The 24,401-nt window shown below is 52.1% G+C and overlaps 3 protein-coding genes and 1 non-coding gene across 16 annotated transcripts in view; 2 read left to right on the forward strand and 2 right to left on the reverse strand.

The window, feature by feature from the left end:
- The window catches only part of LOC149330042 (uncharacterized), a 145,643-nt gene that overhangs the window by 29,715 nt on the left and 91,527 nt on the right, over positions 1-24,401 (forward strand). For 5 of the 13 annotated variants that reach the window (XR_016285648.1, XR_016285650.1, XR_016285645.1 and 2 more), the window contains 2 exons: positions 10,501-10,636; positions 19,960-20,401. The exons of 1 other annotated variant lie outside the window; for it this stretch is intronic. Coding sequence is in view for 4 of the 12 variants with exons in the window: in XM_089560759.1 (XP_089416885.1) it covers positions 5,827-7,011 (1,185 nt within the window). In the remaining 8 variants the exon portion in view is untranslated. Of the gene's footprint in view, positions 1-1,106; positions 10,024-10,500; positions 10,637-19,959; positions 20,402-23,465; positions 24,318-24,401 lie in introns of those variants that run through there. 7 more of the 13 variants (XM_089560761.1, XM_089560760.1, XM_089560762.1 and 4 more) reach the window with 4 other exon arrangements.
- Positions 1,173-4,631, reverse strand: LOC149330044 (uncharacterized). Its single transcript, XM_089559355.1, has 3 exons — positions 3,858-4,631; positions 1,925-2,135; positions 1,173-1,543 (listed from the first exon to the last, which is right to left on the reverse strand). Exons 1-3 carry the CDS (start codon positions 4,572-4,574, stop codon positions 1,173-1,175), a joined length of 1,299 nt encoding a protein of 432 aa, XP_089415481.1. The 5' UTR covers positions 4,575-4,631.
- Positions 10,852-10,925, forward strand: TRNAS-GCU (transfer RNA serine (anticodon GCU)). The gene has a single exon. It is a non-coding gene; the product is annotated as a tRNA-Ser (tRNA).
- Positions 16,356-18,999, reverse strand: LOC149330046 (uncharacterized). Its single transcript, XM_089560758.1, has one exon. It carries the CDS (start codon positions 18,738-18,740, stop codon positions 16,878-16,880), a length of 1,863 nt encoding a protein of 620 aa, XP_089416884.1. The 5' UTR covers positions 18,741-18,999; the 3' UTR covers positions 16,356-16,877.

The raw sequence follows: 24,401 nt of genomic DNA on the forward strand, positions 1-24,401 counted from the left end.
TAAGAAAGAAAGGAAGGAAAATGTGTTGCCGGCCAGAAATAAAGGCACCGAGAGAGGACAGCAAGAAGCACAGAGAGGAGCAATAGAGAGAAAGCACAGGGTAGGCGTTTATACACTATTTAGAATACTTATAGAAATATCAAAAGGCGAACAAATTAGCGCCACTCGTGCGTGAGTGTCCAGACACTGTCCGAATTATAACCGAACGCGAGCGACCACTGCACATATTTACAACATATAAGCAGTGTGTGTACAAAGCCGCGTGCACGTGGCGTCCTGTCGCGAATGGTTCTCGCGCGGCGCTAATGGTGCAGTTCCGGTCTGCTGCAGCTGGCAGTTGGGCTTTTGTCCACAGCCTGTGGTGAAACTGACTTTGCAAGCCGTCGAGTGCTTTCATGATCTAACGACATGTCTTTCGCGGTACCAGCACTTGTGATTATTTTCAGTGGCGCCGAGTACACATTTGACTCTCGAGCGAAGCAGCTTAAGTGTTGCGGAACACTTGCGGCCAGCGTAGAATACACGATCACCTGAAAACCTTGCCAGCGAAACGACGAGGTAGTCGCAACAAAAATGCGATTCGCAAACAGCCACTGTTAATTTCATCGTGCGTCCGGCTTCGAGGACTCGCGCTCAGGAGCAGCACACCTGGCGGTTAGTGAAGTCTTAGTGAACAGCGCCTTGCTTTCATATAAGCGAAAGCGCAGGCGCACAGTAAACGCTGGCTGTGCTTTCAGCTTCCTCTGTAGGCCGGACCCACGTTATGTTATCAGTGTTGAGAAATGCCCTTAGCTTACTGCCCAACATATTTATTTTTAATTTGGTTTGGTTTGGTTTGGTTCATGGGGTTTAACGTCCCAAAGTAACTCAGGCTATGAGAGACGCCGTAGTGGAGGGCTCCGGAAATTTCGACCACCTGGGGTTCTTTAATGTGCACTGACATCACACAGTACACGGGCCTCTAGAATTTCTCCTCCAAAGAAATTCAACCCCCGCGGCCGGGATTGAACCCGCGTCTTTCGGGTCAGCAGCCGAGCACCATAACCACTGAGCCACCGCGGCGGCTATTTCTAATTCGCCTTATCAATTCGACTGGTTTGTTTCAGAAGTGCCAACTGGAAACGAAGCCAAAGGACTCAAGGCAAAGCAGGTTAGGTCTTCGAAAAAAAAAATCAAGGGACCACCTCTATCCTCTGATTATTTTTCTCTTGAAGAAGTTCCCCAGGTGATCGGCCGTCCTCCAGTGGCGTACAGCGGTAGGCCAGCAGACCTAGCCAGAAGTCTTCCTGTGAATGTTCACATTTCTTCATGATCCGCTTTACCACCTGGACACCTTTCTCTGCCAGTCCGTTGGATTGTGGGTAGCGGGGGCTGGATGTGACGTGAGTGAAGTCGTATGCTCTTGCAAAGGCTGCGAACTCGTGACTGGCAAATTGTGGCCCGTTATCGGTGCACACTTCAAGTGGTACGCCGTACCTCGCGAACATGGCACTGAGTGCAGCGATTGCCGTCCTTGCAGTAGTGTCGACAAGTTTCTCGACTTCTGGGAAGTTAGAAAACGCGTCAAATGCCAGGATGTACGAACTTCCCCCAAAAGAAAAAATATCAACACCAACGCGATACCACGCACATCGAGGAACTGGGCGCATCAGCATTGGTTCTTGCGCTTGCTTGTAAGCAAACTCGCGGCAAGTCGGGCAACCCTTGATCAATACACTGATGTCACTGCTGAGACCGGGCTAAAAAACAAGACGACGGGCTCTTTCTTTGCATTTCTGTAGACCCAAATGCCCGGCATGAATTCTCGCTAAAATGCCACGCCGCATGGATTTTGGTACCACCACCTTCGTGCCTTTTAACAATATCCCATTTACGACGGAAAGCTCAGACGAAAATGGTTTAAGTTCCCCGTCGACATTCTTGCCAGTTGCCAGGCAAGAAATGACTGCCTGGAGGTAGTCATCGCGGGCAGTTTCATTTACCAGCTGTTGACATGTTGCCTCCGTGACCATGTAGCCCAAGGCGGCAACTGCATGTACCTCAACGTCGTCAGTTGCGCCAGTGGTGTCGTCTCGAGCAACCGGCGATGATCGTGACAGCATGTCTGCCAAGATGAGGTGCTTTCCTGGGACATACTGCAATACAAAGTCGTATTTCAGGAGTTTCAAAAAAAACCTTTGGAGGCGGGGGGGCATGTCACAAATTCCTTTTGCAGCTATAGATAGTAGAGGTTTATGATCTGTCTCGATGAGAATCTTCTGTCCGTAAATGAACTGGTAAAACTTGTCGCAGCCAAAAAAAATGCTAAGCGCCTCTTTTTCAATCTGAGCATAACGCTGCTCAGCTTGCGTTAGCACACGAGATGCATAAGCCACTGGCCGCCATTGGCCGTTGTGGCTCTGCAAAAGGGCGGAGCCCACGCCGTCTTTCGATGCGTCGCAAGTTATCTTAGATTCTTTTCGGGGGTCAAAGATGGCTAACACGGGAGTCGTGCTTAAAATCTGGACGACACTTTTCCACTCCCTCGTGTGGTTTTCAGTCCACTCGAATTCTGAGTGAGACTTGATAAGGGCTCGCAGCAACACGGTTCGCTCAGACAGGCACGGAACGTATTTGCCAAAATAGTTCAACACACCGAGCATGCGCTGAACATCGGATTTGTTCTTGGGCACTGGCGTTTGCAGCAAACTTTCCACAAGCTTTGAGTTTGGCGAGATGCCCTTGCGTGTGATGATATCGCCTAGGAACTGCACTTTGGTGACGCAAAACTTGCATTTCTCTGCGTTGAACGTTAGGCCAACTTTTTCAGCTGCTTTCATTACTGCCACTAGTCTCTGGTCATGCTCTTGCTTGGTTTCGCCCCACACCAAAATATCATCGATGTAAACGTGTACACCGTGAATGCCATCGAAGACTTCACTCATCCGCTGCTGAAAAACTTCGGGAGCAGATGAGATACCGAAAGGCAACCGGAGATAACGGTATCTTCCAAAGGGTGTAGAAAAAGTGCATATTTTGGACGTCTTTTCGTCAAGTGGTATCTGGTGAAAACCAGAATTTGCGTCCAAACAGCTGAAATAGGCTGCGCCGGCCAATTCCCCTTCCATGTCCTCACGCTTTGGGAGCTGGTAGTGCTGCCTTTTTACGTGCTCGTTTATTTTCCTTGGGTCCATGCAAACCCTAAGTTTGCCATCCTTTTTCTTAACCAAAACCAATGGGCTTATCCAGTCTGTCGGGCCATCCTGTTTGACGATGACGCCTGCACGCTCCATTCTACGCAGCTCCTCCCGAAGTGGTTTTCGCAGGGACAGGGGTACCCGTCGAGCTGGTTGAACAACTGGAATCGCGGATGGTTGCATGACCATGCTGTATGGTTGCTTCAGGCAGCCTAGCCCCTGAAAGACGTTTGAAATCCTTGAGAGCTTGGTACTCCGAAGCATTTACAGTAGCCACCGTGCGATGGACAAGTCCCAGAGCTTCGCTTGCATCTAGTCCCAGAATGGCTTGACGGCCATTCTTTACAACAAAGAACTTCACGGTGGCGGAAGCGTTACCGATAGTTACTTCCTGTGTCGTTGTTCCGAAGTGACTTATGACACCCCCGGTGTAAGCTCTCAGAACCGCACTTGTGGGCGTTAACTGCTGTGACTCCCGAGTCTTGCGGTACATAAGAATGGTAACAGACTGGCCTGGGACCCGGTGTCTACTTTGAAGCAAATATTTTTTCCGGCAACTTGTGCTTCCACTATCCAGTCTTTGCTGCTTCCTTTTTCAGTTCCTACTTCTAGAATGTCAAAGTCGTCATCGCTGCTGTCTTTACTAACTTGTTCAACTTTAGATAGGCCTTCACAGCAAACCGCGAAGTGGTGAAGTTTTCGACATTCATGGCACTTTTTCCCGTAGGCTGGGCACTGTGTGGGCCCGTGCCACCGGTTGCACTTTTTGCAACGGTACTGCTTCTTGCAGTCATCACTTTTGCTTCGCGATGGTGGCGCGTGCCTTGAAACAGCATCGACCCTGTCATCCGCGGCTTTCCAGACCTCGTTTCGTTGTGCGAGAGACTCTGCTACCTTGCACAATTCTTCAGCTTTCAGCAACGTTAAAGATTTCTCTCGAAGCATTTTCTCGCGCAGCTTTGAGTTATTCGTGCCGAACACGATCTGATCCCTGATCAGCGAATCATGCTGATCTCCGAAATTGCATTGCGCGGCTTGCTTTTTGAGGTCCCGGACAAACTTCTCGAAAGGTTCTCCATCTGCCTGCTTCCTTGAGCGAAACACATAACGTTCGTGAACTTCGTTGCTCACCTCGGCACAGTAGGACTCGAATTTTCCAACCACTGTTGCGTAATCGTCTTTGCTTTCGGCTGCCTCGAACTTGAACGTGTTGAACATGTCGAGCGCTTCATCACCGGCTATGCTCAGCAGGAGTGCGGCTTTTGCAGAATCGCTGCGAGGTTGCTCCTTCGTTGCGGTCGCCTGCAGGAACAGGTCGAATTTCTGCTTGAAACGTTTCCAATTTTCAGAGAGGTTGCCGGTCAGTTGCAAAGGTGGCGGGGCCTTTAGAAGTTCCATAGCTGTCGCAGAATCCCACTTCTGACACCATGTATCGTGATGTGTGTCGCACTAAGGATAGAGGCAACTACATGGTGGCAGGAACAAGAAGAACAGGAAGAGTTTATTAGCACGCCCTTTTATAGGCGATCGAGGGGGCGGGGCAGTAGCAGTGCCAATCGTACAGTTTGCGGTAGCACTGATAAGACAATGCGCTGACACGATAAGGCAGACAGCGCATTCCCGATACATTGACGAAGGCAAAAAATGCACAGGAACACCTAATTACATTGACTTTTAATTCGATAGCATTAGAAGCTGTTGAGGGCCTCCGCGGTGGCTCAGCGGTTATGGTGCTCGGCTGCTGACCCAAGACGCTTGTTCGATTCCGGCCGCGGGGATTGAATTTCGATGGAGGCTAAATACCAGAGGCCCGTGTGCTGTGCGATGTCAGTGCACGTTGTAGTGCCGGAGCTCCTATTTCGCTGGCGGGCCTGTCTAAACCAGCGCTGCGCGCCCGCCGGCGCTCAAAGCAGGCCCAGACTTTCTCGGACAAGTCGCGACATGCAGCGTGACTCATCCCGCCGCCGCGGCGCCGACACGGACCCTTCCTCCTCTCCTCCTCTCCGTCGGTGCGAACTCCTCCGACGCTCGCCGGCTCTCGACCATTGGTCTAATTTGAACGGTGACCAGTGATTGGAGGATTTGAACGGCTGGCTGCCGTAACCGTTACCAGCGGCTATAAAAACGGAGCCGCGCTGAACCCGAGCAGCAGACGGGCAGCAGAAGAGCCATCACGCCGGAGCTACGCTCGCCGCCGGGGCCGCCCTTCTTCTGTGTGCCTGCCCGTGGTGCTCTTGACCCTTGTATCATGTAAAAGCCCTTGTACATACTGTACATAAAAGTCATTTGACTCACCGTCGCCTCGACCGTTCCTTGGCTCGGACTCCCAGTCCCAACAGTGGATGGCAGCTGCGGGATTGACCGGCGTCAGCTACCTCGGCGCGGTGAATGCCTGATGTTTTCCCCTCAATTCGCCAGACTGCTCTAGCACACGTGATTGTAGTCTAGAGTAGGGCTGTGTGTGTAGCACTGTGGAGAGCTTTGCTGTTTCGAGCCAAGTCGGAGCGCTTTGAAACGAAAGCTGGTGCAGAGGGAGTAAACGAGGCGTTTTGGAAAGAATTACTTGCGCGTGTCATGCTAGTAACGCTATAGTAGTGAACGGCAAGGGAATTCTAAGAAAAGGGCAAACTACAAGAGGCTATTGTGAGCGATGGAGAACTTCAAAGTGAAGGAACTCATCGAAATTTGTGAAGAGTTGGGCATTGATTTGGGCCCCGCTAAACGAAAGGATGCGATTCTCGAGATCATGCGAAAGGAGAATGTAACGGCTGAGGAAGCCAATGAGGCCTTGGATGAGATCAAAGAACGCCGTGAGCGCGAGGAGGCCAAAGAACGCCGTGAGCGCGAGGAGGCGAAAAGACGCTTTGAGCGCGAACAGGCAGAACGTGAGCGCGAGGAGGCTGAAAAACAGAAGCTGCTTGAGCGCGAACAGGCAGAACGTGACCGCGAGGAGGCAGAAAAACAGAAGCAGCTTGAGCTCGAAGAGGCAGAAAAACGGAGGCAGCTTGAAACAAAACGGTATGCTCGCGCTAAGAAACTGATGGACCTGGAGCTTGAAGCGCATCAGATCGATTTCGAGAGATATAAAACATTGTCCGCTCTGCATGAGACTAACGGTCAGCAGCTGAGAGACAGGCCGCAGCCCTTCGTGATCGCCGAAGATATGGCGAAATATTTGGCGGAATTCGAGCGCGTCTGCGAGAGAAAGCGCGTTGAGCGGAATGGTTGGGCACAGAAGTTGGTAGCCCTGCTTTCTAGCGAAGCGTTTGACGTTGTAAAGCGCCTGTTGGACGACGGCTTGGCGGACTACGATGAGCTGAAAAGCTTCTTACTGGCGAGATATAACGTGTCACCGCTGGACCTTCGCCAAAGGTACGTGCGAGAGAATAGCACCCCATCGTTTAACGATTTTCCCTACCAGTTTAAAGCCGACATTTTAGAGTGGCTCGAAAATGCTGAAGGGTCGGAAGATCGTGACGCAGAGGTAGAGTGCGTAGCTGTAGAGCAGAGCTGCCAGTGCGACACAGAGGAAGGTAGTCCGTACGTGGCAGATGTAACTGCTGCTGTAACATTGGGAATTGCCCCGCATTCGCCAACTGAGAAAACCTCTACACCATCGGATAATGTAGTCACAGCATCGGACGATGCACTAACAGAGGTCTCGCCCATTGAGATTGTGGCGGAGTTACCGGAAAGCGAATCTCCTAGCGTGTCGAAAGCAGGAGAAGTTGCCGAACAGGGCAGAGAGGACGTCCGTCTGGACATTAATGAAAACGCCTGCGCCGACGCAAGCGAAGTAAACGAGGACGGCACACCGTGTTGTGCATCGCATTGAACAGAAATGCAGAAACCTGAGACTTCCGATCAACGGATGCGGACGCATATAGAGTTTGCGGACGCGGAGTTGTGCGCTAGCGTTTGCAGCGAGCGATGCGAAACGAGTCCCGTGCTTTCGCACTGCTCTGAGCTTTGCGACTTTCCAGAAAGCAGCTGCAGTAGCGGGAACACCGCGACTGAGTGCAGAGCCGACCCTCATACGAAACTGGCTGAAACGCGTCAGGAGCATGACGAGAACTGTATACCAGCACTCATGTCAGTTAAAAACACTGGTTCGTCTGCGCCTGAAGAAACTAAGGTGCTGGACGACAGTGAAGAACAGAACCTTCCAGACGACATGGGGGCTGTAGACGTCATTCCTTCCGAGAAAGATGAGGACGAATGCGCACTCAGAGACTGAGCAGGAAGAGAGCAGCTTTGAGGAACTTAGTGAAGGCGCCAAAGACAGGTCTGATCTAGGTAGCGCACGTGAATCGGCTGAGAATCATAGTGACATTGTCAGAGAACAGGAACCTAGGCGACGAAAGCAGCATGTGCTTCCTCAGGAGAAAATGATAGGAAAGCACGAGAAAGAAAGCTGCAACCAGAAGGAAAGTAACAGCCAGTTCCGAAAAGTGAGCTATCACCACAAGGTGACCGACAAACAGTGCTGCCGCCGAAAGGACAGTAAAGGCAAGCTCAAGAGAGAGAGCTGTCACCGAAAGACGATGGAAGGCAGGCAAAAGAAAGAGTGGTGCCGCCGAAAGATGAAAGGCAGGCATAAGAAAGACAGGCGCCGCCGAAAAGAGAGAAAGGGCAAACGCGCGAAAACGGGTTTCCACCATCGGAAGCGCCAGCGTCGCCGGCAAAATGACTTCAGTAAAGTCAGTCACGTTGTCAGCCCTGAAACTAGCGTCAGAACCAGAGCTAAAGAAATGTGCGAGGCATTACTATCGCGCAAAGCGAAGCGCATAAGTGTGTCGGGGCACATAGGTCTGGGCAGTAGAATAAACTGCAAAAAGAAATCGTGCAAACATTCGCGCGGAAAAGTGCACCAAGGCACCAAACCGAGATTCAAGAGAGCGCTGCCCGGGAGGCGAAAAATTAAGGAGCGGGACAAGTGTGAATCTTGCCGCCAGCACAGAGAGAGCGAGACGCGCAAATGCACGTGCTCTCATGCGGGCTCTCGCTTTCCGCTGCATTCACGGGAGAAACCGCGCTCCCATAGAAAGCGGCACGCGCGCGGAAGGAAAGCGCTTGTACGGCTCAAAGAGCGAAAGATTGTACGAGGCCGCAGTGACAGGGGCAAGAAAATTGCCAAGAAGAAACCGTCTAAGCGCTCAGCCAAGCACAGTTATCGCGATAGAAAGCCGCGATTCGAAATGACGCCACTTAGTAGGCGTAAAATCAAAAGGCCGTGTAGAAGCGAACTACACACCGAGCGGAAAGGCAAACGGATGCGCGAGAAAGTCAAGACTCGTGCAAGGTCTGACTTGCCCCCACGAACAGAGAGAAAGAAAGAACGGTCCCATCGGAAGCGTTGCGCACTCGCTATGGGACGTCGCGACTGGCGCGCGAAGCGCAAAGAAAGGGACAAGTTGCCAGTCTATGAAAGCGAATCGCTCTCGTACTGTAGCTCCCGTAGAAACTGGAAAGACAAGTACAGAGAGAAAGAAAAGCGCGTATACCGCGAAAGAGGCAGAGACATTAGCTACCGCGGTAGTAGAGAGAGAAAGAAAAGCGCGTCTACCGCGAAAGAGGCAGAGAAGTTAGCTACCACGGTAGTAGAGAGAGAGAGAGAAAAGCGCAGCACAGCGAAAGAGGCAGAGTCACTAGTTTCCGCTGTAGCGGGTGTCGTTTACCGTCCGTTAGAAGCGAGGAAAACGCGAACGTAGACGCCGTGTGTTCCGTGTGTTCTAAGCAAGGCTGGCTTCGCCTCCTCGTGACCTACATTTTGTCTCTTCGCGAACAGCTGTTAAGTTCGCTCGTAGATCGGGGAAAAATTGATATCCTCATTTGTGGCCTCAGCTGAGTGTTCTTCTGGCCGAGTGATCTCAAGAGAGCGAATTAATTTTGCATTCATTTCATTCCGAGTGTTTCATGTGTTTGACACTTTGAGTTAATTACTTTCAAGTTCTCGTATCCCACATGCGTCTCTTGTTGGAGAGGGAACAAAAAGGGGACAGAAATGTAGCCAACAGAGATTTGAGACATTAAGTCTGGTGTATTGACGGGTGACAGAAGGCACTTGCTCGTGTTGGGTGTTGCCTGTTGTCGGTCGGTTCTTTGCAACCTGCAGAACGATCAACGACCGATGCTGTGAAGCAAGCTCTTCCGAAGGACCGAGCGAAGCTTATCCAGTCACCTGGGCGACAAAGCTGCGGAGCAGTGATCCTGTCCTGACGAGCGGGACCTGTTCATGGAAAGGAGCCTGGAGCTACCTGCGGCTGAACACCGGACGCGAACTTGGAGGAGCCTGGCGTACGAGCGCGCCCCGCCACGCGGAAGTAGCTCGTCTTCGTGGCGCATTGTCTGGCGGCGGTGGTGCTGTAGTGCCGGAGCTCCTATTTCGCTGGCGGGCCTGTCTAAACCAGCGCTGCGCGCCCGCCGGCGCTCAAAGCAGGCCCAGACTTTCTCGGACAAGTCGCGACATGCAGCGTGACTCATCCCGCCGACACGGACCTTTCCTCCTCTCCTCCTCTCCGTCGGTGCGAACTCCTCCGACGCTCGCCGGCTCTCGACCATTGGTCTAATTTGAACGGTGGCCAGTGATTGGAGGATTTGAACGGCTGGCTGCCGTAACCGTTACCAGCGGCTATAAAAACGGAGCCGCGCTGAACCCGAGCAGCAGACGGGCAGCAGAAGAGCCATCACGCCGGAGCTACGCTCGCCGCCGGGGCCGCCCTTCTTCTGTGTGCCTGCCCGTGGTGCTCTTGACCCTTGTATCATGTAAAAGCCCTTGTACATACTGTACATAAAAGTCATTTGACTCACCGTCGCCTCGACCGTTCCTTGGCTCCGACTCCCAGTCCCAACAACGTTAAAGAACCCCAGGTGGTCGAAATTTCCGGAGCCCTTCACTACGGCCTCCCTCATAGCCTGAGTTGCTTTGGGACGTTAAACCCCAATAAACCAATAAACCAAACCAAGCTGTTGATATATTTAGGGATGTGACGTCACTTCCGGTCTAGTGATGTCCCTGTCCTCCAGCCAATGGGAATTATCAGGTGTGGTGACGTCACCTTCCTTCAGCCAATGACCCGGTCTGGTGAGGTCTCTTACCACCAGCTAACGAGAATGACCAGGTCTGGTGACGTCATTTCCCCCAGCCAACGGGAATTATTCGCTCTGGTGACGTCGTTTTCCTGCGGCCAGCGGTATAATTTTATGACCGATGGCACAATTTTTTTTTCCCCGATGACACTTTTATTGCCATCGCAATAACACTCCAGGCTTACTCGTGGGGAGCCGGGTAAAATTATCCTTCATGGTGCCGTGAATGACGCAGGCGTGATCGGTGCCCTGGTGGCCACCGCGGTGGACCTGCTGGTGTTCTCGGCGAGCCCGCCCACCCAGCAGGTGTAGATTGAGATCCTCATGACGGTGCCCATCCTCTGGCTTCCTACATCGTCACCCGCGGACTGGTAAGCTCCATGTTCTCGATGCGCTGTTAGAGCCCCGCGGGAGTAGGTCAAGAGCAAATTCAAGCACTCCTTAGAACAGTGAGATCTTGATACTCGTTGGTGAACACCGGGCAGGGCCGGATTAAGAAAAGTGGGGGCCCTGGGATAATGCGCATCTAGGCCCCCTCTCCCTTTTCCTCCACTGATCCCCGTGCCCCCTGCTGCACTACTCGAGCCGCCGCGGTGGCTCAGTGGTTATGGCGTTCGGCTGCTGCCCCGAAAGACGCCGGTTCGATCCCGGCCGCGGCGGTTGGATTTCTTTGTGGGAGAAATTCTAGAGACTCGTGTACTGTGCGATGTCAGTGCACGTTAAAGAACCCCGGTGGTCGAAATTTCCGGAGCCCTTCACTACGGCGTCTGTCATAGCCTGAGTCGCTTTGGGACGTTAAATCCCCTTAAACCAAACCACTACTGGAATGTATCCCATGTTTCATTGTAATTCCACCTAATTAAAATGAACGAAGTGCGATCAATGGGATTCGTGTAACAGTAACGCAGTAGCATTAGTTTTGCGCACATAACACTACGGGACTCTTGGAACGCGCGACACGTGTCCGTCGGTGCCCGAGCGCCGAACGCCACGGAAGAGCCGCGTGAGCCGACCGAGAGAGAGAGAGAGAGAAACAACTTTATTGCCATAGATTGGAGGCATTTAGGGCAGGTGGGCTTGGTGTGGCCCCCAGGTGGGGGCGACTTCCTGGGCCCACGAAATGAGTGCCAGTTGGATGCTCTTGTCTGGCCTTTTGAGGAGTTGGTTCCATCCTTCTTCGGAGGGAGCTGGCAGTAAGGTTCGAGGGGGCGGATTTCCCGCGCAACCCCAGAGGATGTGTGCCTGGGTGGCGATTTCTCCCTGGTAACAATTTTGGCAGACGGGGTCATATTCCCCGTCTGTGATGAGTGAAAGTCTAGAATGGCTAAGGATGGAGTGCGTCTGCAACCTGCGGAGCAAGCTGGCTTGCGCTCGATTCAAGTCGGGGTGTGGAGGCGGGAACTGGCGTCTCATCTCTCTGTAGAGGTTGGTAATTTCGGCAAAGGTCTGGGGAGCCTCGGCAAGAGCGTCTGGATCCGTGGGGCCGGCCGCCCGGTTGGTTAGTCCTCGGGCTAGTCGGTCGACCCCTTCGTTTCCAGAGTTTCCCGCGTGGGCGGGTACCCAGACCAGGTTGATCTTATGGTCGAGAGTGCAGCCGCGAAGGATGCGTGCAGCGGGGTGGCAGATAAAACCTGCCGAGTAATTTTGTATCGCTCTTTTGGAGTCGCTTAGGACTGTGCGCGTACGTGGGTCAGCGATGGCCAGCGCGATGGCGGTTTCTTCTGCCGCTGTCGGAGAGTGAGCTACTACTGTGGCGGCGGTGACGAGAGTAGATTGTGGCGTGGTTGCACAAGCCACGTATGTGTTTGCACTTTGCCGTGCAGCATCTACGTATATTGCGTGTTCGTCGGCAAGGTATGTGGCATCTAGTGCTTGGGCTTTCAGCTGACGGCGCGTATCATGGCGGCCAGGTAGCATGTTTTTGGGGATTGGTTTTATAACTAGGCGGCTATAGACCCCTATCGGAATGGGCGTCGTGGGGTGGACGTCGCCTATGGGGTTGATGACATCATGCGAGGCTGCATTGCAGCTAAATTGCAGCGCGCTGCGTGCGCCGCCTACTCTCCTTTTTCAGTGACACCGTGCACAAGCCGACAGACAGGCTTTTGTTCGCAGCACTGTTTTAATGCTAACGCATTAAAGAAAAGCAGGCTGAGCTAGCTTCCTACAGTCGAGCTGGGTGCTTCGGCAGCGACTACGAAATAGAAACACTCGTTAATTAGTGCCCCGAGAGGGTAATATTAAAAGTTGTTAAAATTAATTTGACTACACGATGAACGTTTACTACTGCCCTCACGAGGCGCATTTGAATAGCAGAATTAAAGTCCTGGATGAGTGGTGAGCGTGCTCGGCGCTGAGCCGAGTATCCGGGTTCAAATCCAGCCGCACGGCGGCCGCGTTTTGATGGAGGCGAAATGCAAAAATGCGCCCATATGCTGGGCGATTTCAGAGCACGTTAAAGATCCCCAGGTGGTCGAAGTTATTCCCGACAGCTCCAAAACGGCACCTCTTTTTTTTTTTTTTGCTGCCGCGGTGAATCAGTGGTCATGGCGCTCGGCTGCTGACCCGAAAGATGCGGATTCGATCCCGGCCACGGCGGTCGAATTTCGATGGAGGCGAAATTCTAGAGGCCCATGTACTGTGCGATGCCAGTGCACGTTAAAGAACCCCAGGTGGTCGAAATTTATTGGCAGTCTGCTATCATTTTCTTGTACTAATGAATTATTTTTGGGGGCAAAACGTAATGCTCTTGCTTCACTGTCGGGCGACGTCTTTTGCAAATTTGTAGCTTGACACAGTAGAAAGAAAGACTGTGCATCCATCAATGCGTTACAAATGCAAACTGTGGGCTTTGCACCAGATCTCCTTATTTGTTATTCAAATAAAAGTCGGGGGAAAGTACATAATACTTGCCAATTAATGCTCCAAAGCTAGACAGAGGACATTGAAGGATGCCCTGCTGCGGGGTCCAGGTTACTTTTGACCACCGGCAGTTTTGTAATGTGTACTGGCATTCATGCATTCTAACAAAATATTGTTAAAACCTCCGTCGTCTTTCGTGGCGCCGGCGACTTGAGGCTTCTCTTCAGCAAGGTTGGGCCCCTAGTCCAGGGCTCCACTGAGTCGCGCTGCATCAGTAGCGTGCCGCACTAAGGCCCTTTGGGCCGCGAGCTCGCTGCTGGTGAGCCGGCTCTCCCATTGCTCCGCACTCGGGAATTCGTGTTGGTGGAATGCTTTATTTCGTTCGCACTCCCATGTGATGTGGTATAGTGTGGGTGTGTCGCCGCACCAGGGGCAGTTTGCTCTGTATTGTGTTGGTGACATCTTGTTATAGATGTACAAGTAGGGGAAGGATTTGTTTGTAGCCTACGCCAGCCGACTGCTTCCTCCCTCGTGAGGGCTTTGTGTGGTGGTGGGTACTTGAATCTAGTCCCCCTGTATAGTTGTAATGTCTCTGTGTATCCCCCCTCGCATGCTAGTAGCTGAAGCTCCAGAACATCTGACATGCCTGCTCGGTATGTAAGCCCTCGAGCTAGGCTGTCTGCTCTTTCGTTCCCCGCTACGCCTGCGTGGCCTGGGACCCAGATTATGTGTTGTATGGGTGTCTTCTCAGCAGAGGCTGCTGCCCCACTGATTATCCTGAGGGCCATGCCGCTAATTCTGCCCTTCGTATAGTTTTTACACGTTTCTTTCGAGTCTGTTAAGATGTTTAGGGATCGGCCTTTCCTATAGCCTTCTGCTACCGCCAGCGCGACGGCAATTTCCTCGGCCTCCGTTATGCCCACGACCTCCACTGAGGCGCATGTGGCCATGTCTCCTGTGCTATTAACTACCACCGTAGCGGCTAAGCGCTTCCCTGCATGTACGTACATGGAGGCGTCCGTATAGACTGTGTTCTCGGATCGGCCTAGCCTCCTCTCTATCTGCTCGGCCCTTGCTTTTCGTCTGTCCTCGTGTAGGTTAGGATCCATGTTTTTAGGCAGGGGTCCTACATTAAAGGTCTTTCTAAGGTCGTCCGGTACGTCCGCGTATCTGTCTACCAGTCCGCACGTGTTCCGACCCAACCTTCTCAGGAGCGCCCTTCCCGTAGAGGAGCCTCTGAGTCTGATGAGTTGTGCCCCCAATTGAGCCTCGGCAAGCTCATCGAAGGTATTGCTGATTCCGAGTTGGAGTAGCTTCTCGTTTGATGCGTTTCTGGGCAGGTGTAGAGCAATCTTGTATGCCTTCCTGAGAATACAGTCGGCTTGCTCTCGCTCCGCCTTTGTTGTTGCGTGGTAGGGCAAGGAGTACATAACTCTGCTAACGATTAGGCTGTTGACGAGTTTGAGGGTATCTTCTTCTTTCATCCCGTACCTTCTCTGAGAGACTCTACTGATCATTCTGCCAACCTGCTCCGCGGCTCTTCTCAGCAGGCTGATGGTATGGCTGCATTTTCGGCTGCTCTGCAGCCACATGCCTAGTATTCGTACCATGTTCTGTTCTTGGATCAGTTGCCCCTCTAGAACTACTTCCAGCGAGGCTTTGGTAGGATTTCTTCCGATCCTGATGATTTCCGACTTCTCCGTCGAACATCTGAGGCCTCTCTCCCTGACGTAGGTCTCTACGCAGGTCGCAGCTTCTTGTAGTCTGTCTTGCTTCTCCCCTAACGATCCTTGGGTGACCCATACCGTGATGTCGTCGGCATACATCGCGTGTTGGATGCCCGGGATTTCCTTGAGTCGTCTTGCTAGCCCGATCATCGCCATATTGAACAGGACGGGCGATATCACGGAGCCTTGGGGTGTTCCTTTGCAAGGCGTGGTGAAGACGTCGCTTCTCAGCTCGCCTAGTCCCATGGTCGCTGTTCTGTCGCTCAGGAAGGCCCTGATGTAGTCGTGGGTTCTTCCCCCGCAGTTGGTGTTGTTGATGCCTTCCATGATGGCGGCGTGGCTCACGTTGTCGAAGGCTCCCTTTATGTCGAGGGCCATGACAACGTTTTCGCCACTTCTCGGCATTTTCTCGAGTACTTCCTCCTTGAGTTGGAGTAGTACGTCCTCCGTAGACAGGTGGGCTCTGAACCCGTACATGCTGTCTGGGTACAGTTGGTTCTTCTCTAGGTGCGACTGGATCCTTTTTGTGATTACTTTCTCGTACATCTTGCCCAGGCACGACGTGAGGGAGATCGGCCTGAGGTTCTCGACCTGGAGTTTCTTGCCTGGCTTCGGGATCATTACCACTACCGCGTGTTTCCACTCGGCCGGCACTGTTCCTTCTTGCCAGAGCTTGTTGAAGTAGGCTGTGAGCTGATCTATGGCTCCATCGCTGAGGTTTCTTATGAGCGAGTTCTTGATTCTGTCCGCCCCCGCTGCTGTGTTTTTTGTTGCCGACCTGATCGCCTCGACGACTTCCTCTCTCGTTATGGGCCGATCCATGGTTGGATTCTCTCGCCCTGGTACTCTTCATGGTAGCTTTCGACCTGGTCTCTGCCGTAGCATTTGACCCGGACTTCCTCGAGTAGCTGTTCGTCCGTGCCCGTGTACTGGTGCACCAGCCTCTGAAGCGATTTGCCGCTTTCTGATTTGTTCTTGCTCGGGTCCATGAGGGACTTGAGGATCTGCCACGTCCTGGCCGTGCTGAGGGTGCCGTTCAGCGCGTTGCTGAATTGCTGCCATCCTTGCCTAGCCAGCTGCGTTGCATACTCCTCCGCTTGTTTAGTTATTTCGGCTATTTTAATCTTTAGCTTCCTATTGAACTTCTGTCTTTTCCAATGCTTGGTGAGCCCGCGTCTCGCCTCCCATAGCTTGAGGAGCCGCTTGTCCACCTCCGGAGTTTGTTCGGCTCTATCCACCTCTTTAGTATAGAGTTCTTGGATCTGTCTGAGTTGCTGGCTCCACTCCTCCGCAGATACAATGTCGCCCTTGATCTGCTTGCAGTGTGCTCTGAAGGCGTCCCAGTCCGTTAGGCGGACCTTGCCTATTTTCCGCTTGATATTGTTTGCGGTTGTGCTGATCCTTATTATGTGGTGGTCGCTTCCAAGGTTCTCGAGCAGGTTCTCCCATTCTGCTTGTCTGGCGCCCCCTACGAAGGTTAAGTCAGGGCACGTGCCTGGACTGACGCTGTTCCCCTGTCTAGTTGGGTGGTGTTCGTCGGTTAGCAATTCGCACTCTGCCTGTTCTGCTGCAGCGCAAATGCCACGTCCCTTCTTGTCGTCTTTATTGTAGCCCCACCTCGGGCTCTTGGCGTTGAAATCACCTGCTATTACTAGGGTGTTGTTCCCCGCTAACTTTTTCGCCTCCGTAAAGAGCCTAATAAAGTCCCCATCTTTCTGTCTGGGCGGGCTGTATAGGTTTATAATATAAGTGCTTTTAGATCGTGCTTTCTTTTTGGGGATTATCTCCGTGATCACGTGTTCGATCCGGGTGTCCTCTATTTCGTTATGTGCTATGGCTACTACTTGTTTGCTAATGAGAGTTGCCGTACGGCCATTTTCCTGACACGTGTAGCCCCTAAGCGTAGGGGTGCAGTTTGTTTCCTGTAGCATAATTACGTCTGGTGGGGTTCCTCTGGCATAGATGAATTGCTGCAGGAGGCCTTGTTTTTGCCTGTACCCCCTGCAGTTCCACTGCCACATCTCTAATTGTTGGAGGCGTTCTGCCATGATGGGTTACCATTATTTGCGTTGGGGGTTTCTGTGCCGAACCTGCGTTCGTTAAGTAGTCTGTCTCTAGCATCATTGGTTATTCTCTGTGTGTTTTGGCTCTTGATGTGCGTCCTGACATTCTGTTCTAACAGGGCAAACTTTTGTTGTCCCTGCTGCATTTCGCTTTTTAACTGCTGCATCTGCTCTTGCATCTGCCTCTGCATGTTCATCATGAAGGTTTTAAGCTCATCGTTGGAGGTCCCTCCCTCGTGGTGTTGTTGCCCCGTCTCCATCGCCCTAGGCGGTGGGGTCTGAGTCCTAGGCGGTGCATAGCCTGTCCTCGATTCACGTAGTTCTCTGATAACCTCGCTTAGCTGCTTCCTAAGCTGCTCAAGTTCACGTTTAAGTGTCTTATTTTCCTCCGCTAGCTGTTTCTCGCGTGCGGTTTGTGTGTTGTTTGTGTTCGAGTGCGGAGCAAAGAGTGATTTGGGAGGGCCGTCTCCCCAGCTCACCTTAACGCCGCCGCTCTTCTTCTTTTGCTGTTGCTGCCCTTGCGTCTGCTTCTGCTGTTGCTTGCCGTTGCGGCCCAAGGGTGGGAAGGACTCGTCCCTTTCGGATCCCCGGCTCTGGCTCCGGTTCCGGCTGCCCCCGCGGCTGCTCCGGCCCGACTCCTGACTCTCGTCACGGAACCATCTTGGTTTTCTTCCCCGGCTGCGGCCCCGGCTACGGCGTTGCTGCTGCAGGGGGCCCCACCGCAGCTCGCTCGCCGACTTGAGTCGCTGTTTGCAGTCTCTCGTGCCCGCCACGTGGTCGCCGCCACACAGCAGGCATTTGGGTGTGCATTGGTGGTCTGCCGCCGGGTTCTGGAGTCCGCACTGTCTGCAGGCCCTAGTCTCCAGATTCGGGCAGACGTCCATTCGGTGCCCCTGTTGGCCGCAGGTGTAGCATACCTGCCTCGTGGGCCGGTACGGGTAGCACCAAAATTCTCCGCTGTGGTAGAGAACTTGCTTCGGGAGGGTGGGGCCGTCGAAGGTGATGATGGCCGTGCTGGATCTCCCGAGCATTCTGGCTGTTAGGATCTTCACGCCTTGCGTGCGAACTCTGAGGCTTGCCTTGAGTTCCTCGGGCGAAGTCTCCGGATCCACTCCGTGGATCACCCCGCGTAGCGTGCCTTCCGGCGCCGCCACGTGTGCGTTTACGGCGTAGTTCTTGCCTCCGAAGCTCAGCTGCTTGATGCGCATAATCTTCTTGGCCGCTTCTTCGTTGCTGGTGCTCACAATTATGATGTTTGATCCATTGCGCAGCCGGATGATCAGGTCTTCTTCCTTACATCCCCGCTCGGTAGCCGCGACTACCGCCCGCGCCACGTGGTGTTGGTGCAAGTCTCTGACTGCGAGTCCTCTCGGCCGGAGGACGATTTTAAAGTCGTCTCTGGGGAGCGGAGGCAGGCGTCGCCTCGGCGCTCCCTCCCTCTCGTTCTTCTCCGCCGCAGCTGGCGCGCCAGCTGAGTTCGTCGTCGCCCCTGAAAAAGGCGCGCAATCTAGGCCGTTTCCCGCCAAAACTTGCTGCTTGCCGCCGCCATCTTGGCGTTTCCTTTGTTTCTTCGACATGGCGACTATCCAGTCGTCTTCTTTTTCTCTGTCGATTCCGCTTACTTGTGAGCGTTGGATCGGTGAGGTGCTGCTTCCCGGGGCTTGGATCCCTGCTGCAGCGAGGCCGTCTCGGTCTTGCTGCATGTGGGCCACTTCGATGGTGTCGTGGAAGTCTTCTTCCATGTTTTCCTGGGATTCCGCCGAAAATCTTGTCGGTCCTAAGGTCACGGGTTGGTCGTAGCTCGGATTTCTCGTTCGGGACATCGCTCCGATGCGTCTTCACCGCGGGCCGAAGCCGGGAAGGCCGCGGAGCCCCGTACTTAACGCCTTGCCGACCAGGTGGGAACTTCAAATGCCGATAAAATCCGAAAAAATGGACCCACCGGCTTGAAATTGGTATCCTCGTGGTCCTCTTCACTTCCGACGTCGATTCCGACCAAAATTTTGGTAGTCCGATGGGATTAACCGGGTCAAAGGACCCCAAAATCACGGAGCGCATGTGAGGCACGTCCGCACTCTTCGGCGAACGCAGCGTTCCCCCTAAAATGCATAAATGCTGCTGTCAGTGTAGTCGGCATTAAGAGAAAAAATTCCGGTGGTCCTCCTGTCACTAAGTCACGTGACCTTGTGACGTTATCACAACCTGGATCTCAGAAACCCCACCAGTGGCTGTGTTTGAAACAGCCGCTGTTCCAAACATAGCCACCTTCTGTGGCAGTGGCACATCACTTAACCGCTCCTCCACTGTGCCAGGATCGGTAGGAGGACTTCCTCCGTTCAATAAATGTAAAGTAGGGAATGGCCAATATTGCATACTTGGGCATGTAGGTAGAACCTAGGCGACAGAGAAGGACTACTTGTGCGAGAGGTATCAGTAATGCTATTGAATTGTATCCTTAAGTGTGGGTTAAGCGTTACGTGATGGCGAAGTAATTCTTAAGTTTAGGTTAAGCGTTACATGATGGCGTAGGAATTCTTAAGTGTAGGTTAAGCTTTACATGATGGCGAAGGAACGAATAGTTTCCATGGCTGTGAAGTGATATGCCAAGAAAACCCTAGGCCACTGAAGGGACCATTTACGCTATCACATCATACCCTGAAGGCGGGGCTTAAATGCTCCATCAGGTTTTTGTCCCTAGCTAAATGCATATGAGCATTGAAACCGTGGTGTGGTGCTCGTCAGCTAAGTGCCTAAGCCACTGAGTTTATGTGTAAACATTGGATTAGGGCGCTTAGCTTGTACTAGCTAAGTATAATAAGCCTCTTAGTAATCAACTTGCCTAACTTTGTTTTCTGGTGGCAAGATGTATTAGGCTGTTTCATTTCGACCAAGTTGTCTATCCACTGGAGACAGAACTTAGAGCAGTCAGAATAATGAACACAACAGGAAGGGCACTTCTCACTGTACTTCCAGTGGTTGATCCTCTTGTCTGTCCTGGCTTCACTTGTTGCATCAAGTTGCTGATTGTGTGGTTCTACACAGGGCGCGTGGCTATTGAATACTTGGATCCAAACCCCGAAGTGCAGAAGTACGCTTTCAAGTGTCACCGTGCCAAAGACAGCAATGGCATCGAGCTCATCTACCCTGTGAACGCAACTGTGAACGCATTCCACAACTTGTACAACACATTTGTGGCGGGAGACAGTGACGGCCACGTGAACATCTGGGACGGCTTCAACAAGAAGCGTCTCTGTCAGTTCCACAAGTACCCATCGAGCATTGCATCCCTGGCCTTTAGCCATGATGGCTCGCTGTTGGCTATTCATTCCTCTGCGAACAGGGCGAGATTCATAAAAAACCGCACGACGCCATCTTTGTGCGTCGTGTCACTGATCAGGAGACAAAGCCGAAACAACTCCATTATCAGTGACTTGTTTTTTTATTTCTTTATTTTATTCAATAAACATGAATGTTTAACTCTGAACACCTGTACTGTCTCCACTTCAGCACCTCTTTTGAAGTAACCTTGTGAATTGTTCTTTTTCCGTTTTCATTTTGCTGGATGACTTTTGAGCTTATAAGCTTTTAAGCAACAGGCATTAGCTGCATATGGAAAGTGTACAGCTTGGTTGATTTCAAGAAGCAAAATTGGTTGTTAGTAAGTGGAGCTCAATGCTCACAGTATTTTCATCCAATATTTTTCTTGTTTGCATTAGCTGAACTCAAATTAGAATATCGAAAATTCGAACTCGCCAGAATCGAGCTTTTGGTTCATTCGAACTGACGAATTGGCCGCGTCTGAATTACGTGTATCTCAGTAAGAAAAAATGCCCATTAATTTGAATGCACGAGCGAGTGCCACTGTTAATTCGCTCAGTCTGAGCTGAGATTTGCCATCGGGCATCCGCAGGCCTGAAGTTGAGTGGTCGCACGTCAGTAACCACGGCGAACGATTGCATAAGCTGCCACGCGCAGTCTGCTGCGCTGAAATTAGCCATGGTTTCTTTGCGGCAACCGAAAGCTCCTCGCGAACATAAACGTAAGCCGAGCTGTGCTGCTGAGAAACGTAGCAAAACATTTTAAAATTCTATGTTTTGGGCATAGGAACGTCTCTTTCCGCTTGGTAAGCGGCTTTGGGCAGAGTTTCGTGAGAATAGTATGGCAACACTGGGATAGCAGACGGCGAGTACGTCTCACGAAACTCTGCCGCGGCTTTTGTGGAAACCCTCGCACATTGACTTACATTAGAGGGGTGAAGACTGTCACCAGCGCTGAAATCACATACACAGCCAGTTTAAACCACTAGAGTGGTTTATCACTGAAATAATGTTATTTATTTCTGTCACCAATATCGGCAACTGTTATTTTGCTGGTCCTGGACTAGGGTGACTCGTATCCCCATCGAGGCGCCCAGTTGTGGACGTGATGTCACTGCCGTTGTTACCGTGGTGGCAGTCGTAACTTAAAAAAATATATCTAGAAAATCAGAGCTAAATATAACGATTTACTTGTAGTGGCAAACAAAAAAGTCAGTGGTGGGAATGCTGCGGCGATTGCGCAAACTTGCGCCTTTATATTAAATCTGATACATGCTGCTACAAAGTGCCGAGGGGCTGCACATGCGCGGGAAGGCTTAGCGCGGTTTACGTGTCCGCTGTTTGGAACGCCTTTGTCGGTGACTGCTTTACACCCGCCGCGGTGACTCAATTGTTAGGCGCTCGGCTACTGTGCCGCAGTACCTGGGTGCGAACCCGACCGCGGCGGCCGCGTCTCAATGGAGGCGAAATGCGGAAGGCGCCCGTATTCTGCGATGTTAGTGCATGTTAAAAATCCTCAGGTGGTCGAAATTATTCTGGAGACCTCCACTGCGGCACCGCGGGTGCACAGTACCATGTAGTAACTGAGCTGACGTCGCATGAACAGAGGCTTCGGACGACGTAGGCGGGACTCGTCTCAGGATATTAGGGACGGAAACTACCTCGACCGGGTAGTTTTGCCGGTAGAAATCCGTCAATGCATTAGAGTCGGAGCGCTCCAAGAATGTGCTGGTGGGTCGTCACGATGGACGGAGAGGGCCAAGGCGCAGCTCCTTAGAGAAAAATACTCGGGGGATGGAAGCACCGTGGAGTCTCCGCTGGGAGCATTTCCCGCAAGGTAGTAGCCTCGGCAGTTACGCGAGCAGAGTTGGGATGGCTGAAGAGGATACTACAACGCTAGGAATTACTCAGGAAGGCGCCAGCACCATTCTTTGCGATTACAAGACGGTCCTCCGCAACATTGCGCGAGGGCGAATCTCCGCCACCGAGTACCACGATGCCAAAAGGCAGGAAAGTTATTGGCCTGGTTTGGGTCCCGGCTCATGAAGGGGCCGCTCACCAGTACGCTCGAGGTTTTGTCAGCCGTGCTGGTGAGGAAGACTCCGACGCGGGGACCTTGCGAATTGAGACGCTGGACAGCTGCCAGGCCATTGCGAGTTATTACAGAGATCTTAGGGGCGAGTGTGCCTCCCCCGAATACGTCGCTGAGCCGAGATCAAGCCACCACGGGGAGGCGACTGCAGACACGGTCGCTGCCAAATTCATGGATCAGTGCGAATATATTTCTGATCTAGTAAATCCTTACTGCCAGCGTTGCGGTGAACTAGCAACGCTGGATCACATAATTTGGGATTGCGCGGAGGATCTGTCTCCAGCAGGCCTGGTTATAGCTCCCTCAAAAGCATGGGAAGCGTACAGTCCAAGGCCGTGGCAAGAGTGCAAGAGGTAGCCAGAAATATTTTTCGAGGGTGTCATTCGCCGCCGGTAGAAAAGTAAAAGAAAGCCTGCGCCCAAACAGTATCGTAGTACATAGAGTTAAAATACTTTTAATTGCTTTCATAAAGCCGAAGGGTCCGTCGTTTCTTTCACTCTAATCTCTACATAAAATACTTGTGCACGCAGGATGGCGTGAACTTGATTCGCAGAGAACATACGTAAAAAAAGAAAAGTCGCGGCAGTTTCAACTATTTTCATGTGATTTACAACAACACAAGAGCTTCTGCTCAATAGCAAAGTCAGCAACTGCGAACGAATGGTATTTGTCAAAATTTATACTTCATGTATGTAAACCTGCGCCCGGCCGCAGAGGCGCTTAAAAAAAGCACTTTTTATTTTCGTAATAGTTTGTGATCATTTGAGGACAACGCAAAGGATGAAAAAGTAGGCTGACGTGAAAAGGTATGTTTAATCGGGTGAACTGTGCCTACTGTTAAAAGGAGTGCCATACGTCGTGCGGTAGCGAAGAGGTGTGATTCTTCTCAGCAATAAGTTCCGCTTCCTATTCTAGAGCCACGACAACGTAGTACATACATCAATCTTTTCAGGAATAAAGCAACACTCTTCTTATTTTTGCTTTTACATTTTAATATATCGATGCGGTGTGTAAATAGCATCGGCGAAATAAAAAGGCCGAAAGGTGTGAGAGAGAGAGGAGATGCGGCACTCAGAAAATTTCGGGGTGGGGGGGGGGGGGGAAGGGGTGCTCTGGCACTGACCCCGCAATGTGCAATATTCGCAACATTCGCAACATTCGCAATATGCACAATATTCGCAATGTGCTTTCCTTCACTGTTTATGCTCTAGTGATATAATGGTAACGTTCCAAGGCCCCCGTTCAAGTGAGCGCGGTTTCATCGATAACCTGCCTTATTCCGTTGCCGTCTCTCCTATCGGGGTGAATAGGTGACGTTGCACTTGCATGAAGCAGCCTGAAAAAAGTCAGTCGAGCGCGGTAGGGCGAGAGCCTAAAACTTAGGTGAAACAATGCGATCGCCGCCTAAAAAAAAAAGAAACAAAGGTTTTTGCTGTAGCCTCAGATGGAACACGTGCGAGGTAAGGCAAAAGATAAGGTCACACCCGCTTGTTCTCGGCACGGCGGGCGAGAATTCGCGAGATTAGGCCTAAGTCTACCGGGCAGTAGCGATGCGGCGGCAGCATGGCCGCGCCCTTTCAGTGGTGCTCGGGTGTAATTATCTTAATTATTGGGGACGTTGTTGGAAACTGACCTTGACTGAGTGAACTAATGAAACCCTTCCTGCCTCGCTCGTCGAACTGTGATGTCTCCTGAAGCCCTGCATTAATTGGGGCCTTGAAACTATTGTCAAGTTAGAGTCGGACCAGAACTGAAGAACCCAGCTATTACCGCGGCGCCTGACAACGTCGTGTTTGTGCCACCTGTTCGCCTGTCCATCGCTAAACACGGCGGATAACCTCTTCAATCACGAAACAACGAACTTCTGCAAAGGTGCCACTGCTGCCAGCCAGTCAACGAAGTGCGGTGTTTTCGGCGTCGCCCCTTCAAAGGGGGAACTCGGCTTGCATGGACGATGCCTTCCCAAAGCTTCATCCGTGGCAGCAAGAACGGTAAGTGCGATTACAATCGGTCCGTTCTGCTACTCGCACTGCTGGATTCGCGAGTTTTGCAATACTCGAGCTTCTGTTAGCGTA

The sequence above is a fragment of the Amblyomma mixtum genome, chromosome 9 (genome assembly GCF_055824585.1).
Source record: "Amblyomma mixtum isolate Tamu chromosome 9, ASM5582458v1, whole genome shotgun sequence".
Taxonomy (NCBI): Eukaryota; Metazoa; Arthropoda; class Arachnida; order Ixodida; family Ixodidae; genus Amblyomma; species Amblyomma mixtum.

Excerpts from the sequence above, each read along its gene's own strand:
- LOC149330044 (XM_089559355.1), bottom strand. The coding sequence starts at position 4,574 with ATGGAACTTCTAAAGGCCCCGCCACCTTTGCAACTGACCGGCAACCTC. Across the intron at positions 2,136-3,857 it reads GAAAACTTCACCACTTCGCG|TATGTCCCAGGAAAGCACCT; the intron begins GTTTGCTGTGAA and ends TTTGTATTGCAG. Across the intron at positions 1,544-1,924 it reads CATTTCTTGCCTGGCAACTG|AAGTCGAGAAACTTGTCGAC; the intron begins GCAAGAATGTCG and ends CTAACTTCCCAG.
- LOC149330046 (XM_089560758.1), bottom strand. The coding sequence starts at position 18,740 with ATGTCCCGAACGAGAAATCCGAGCTACGACCAACCCGTGACCTTAGGA.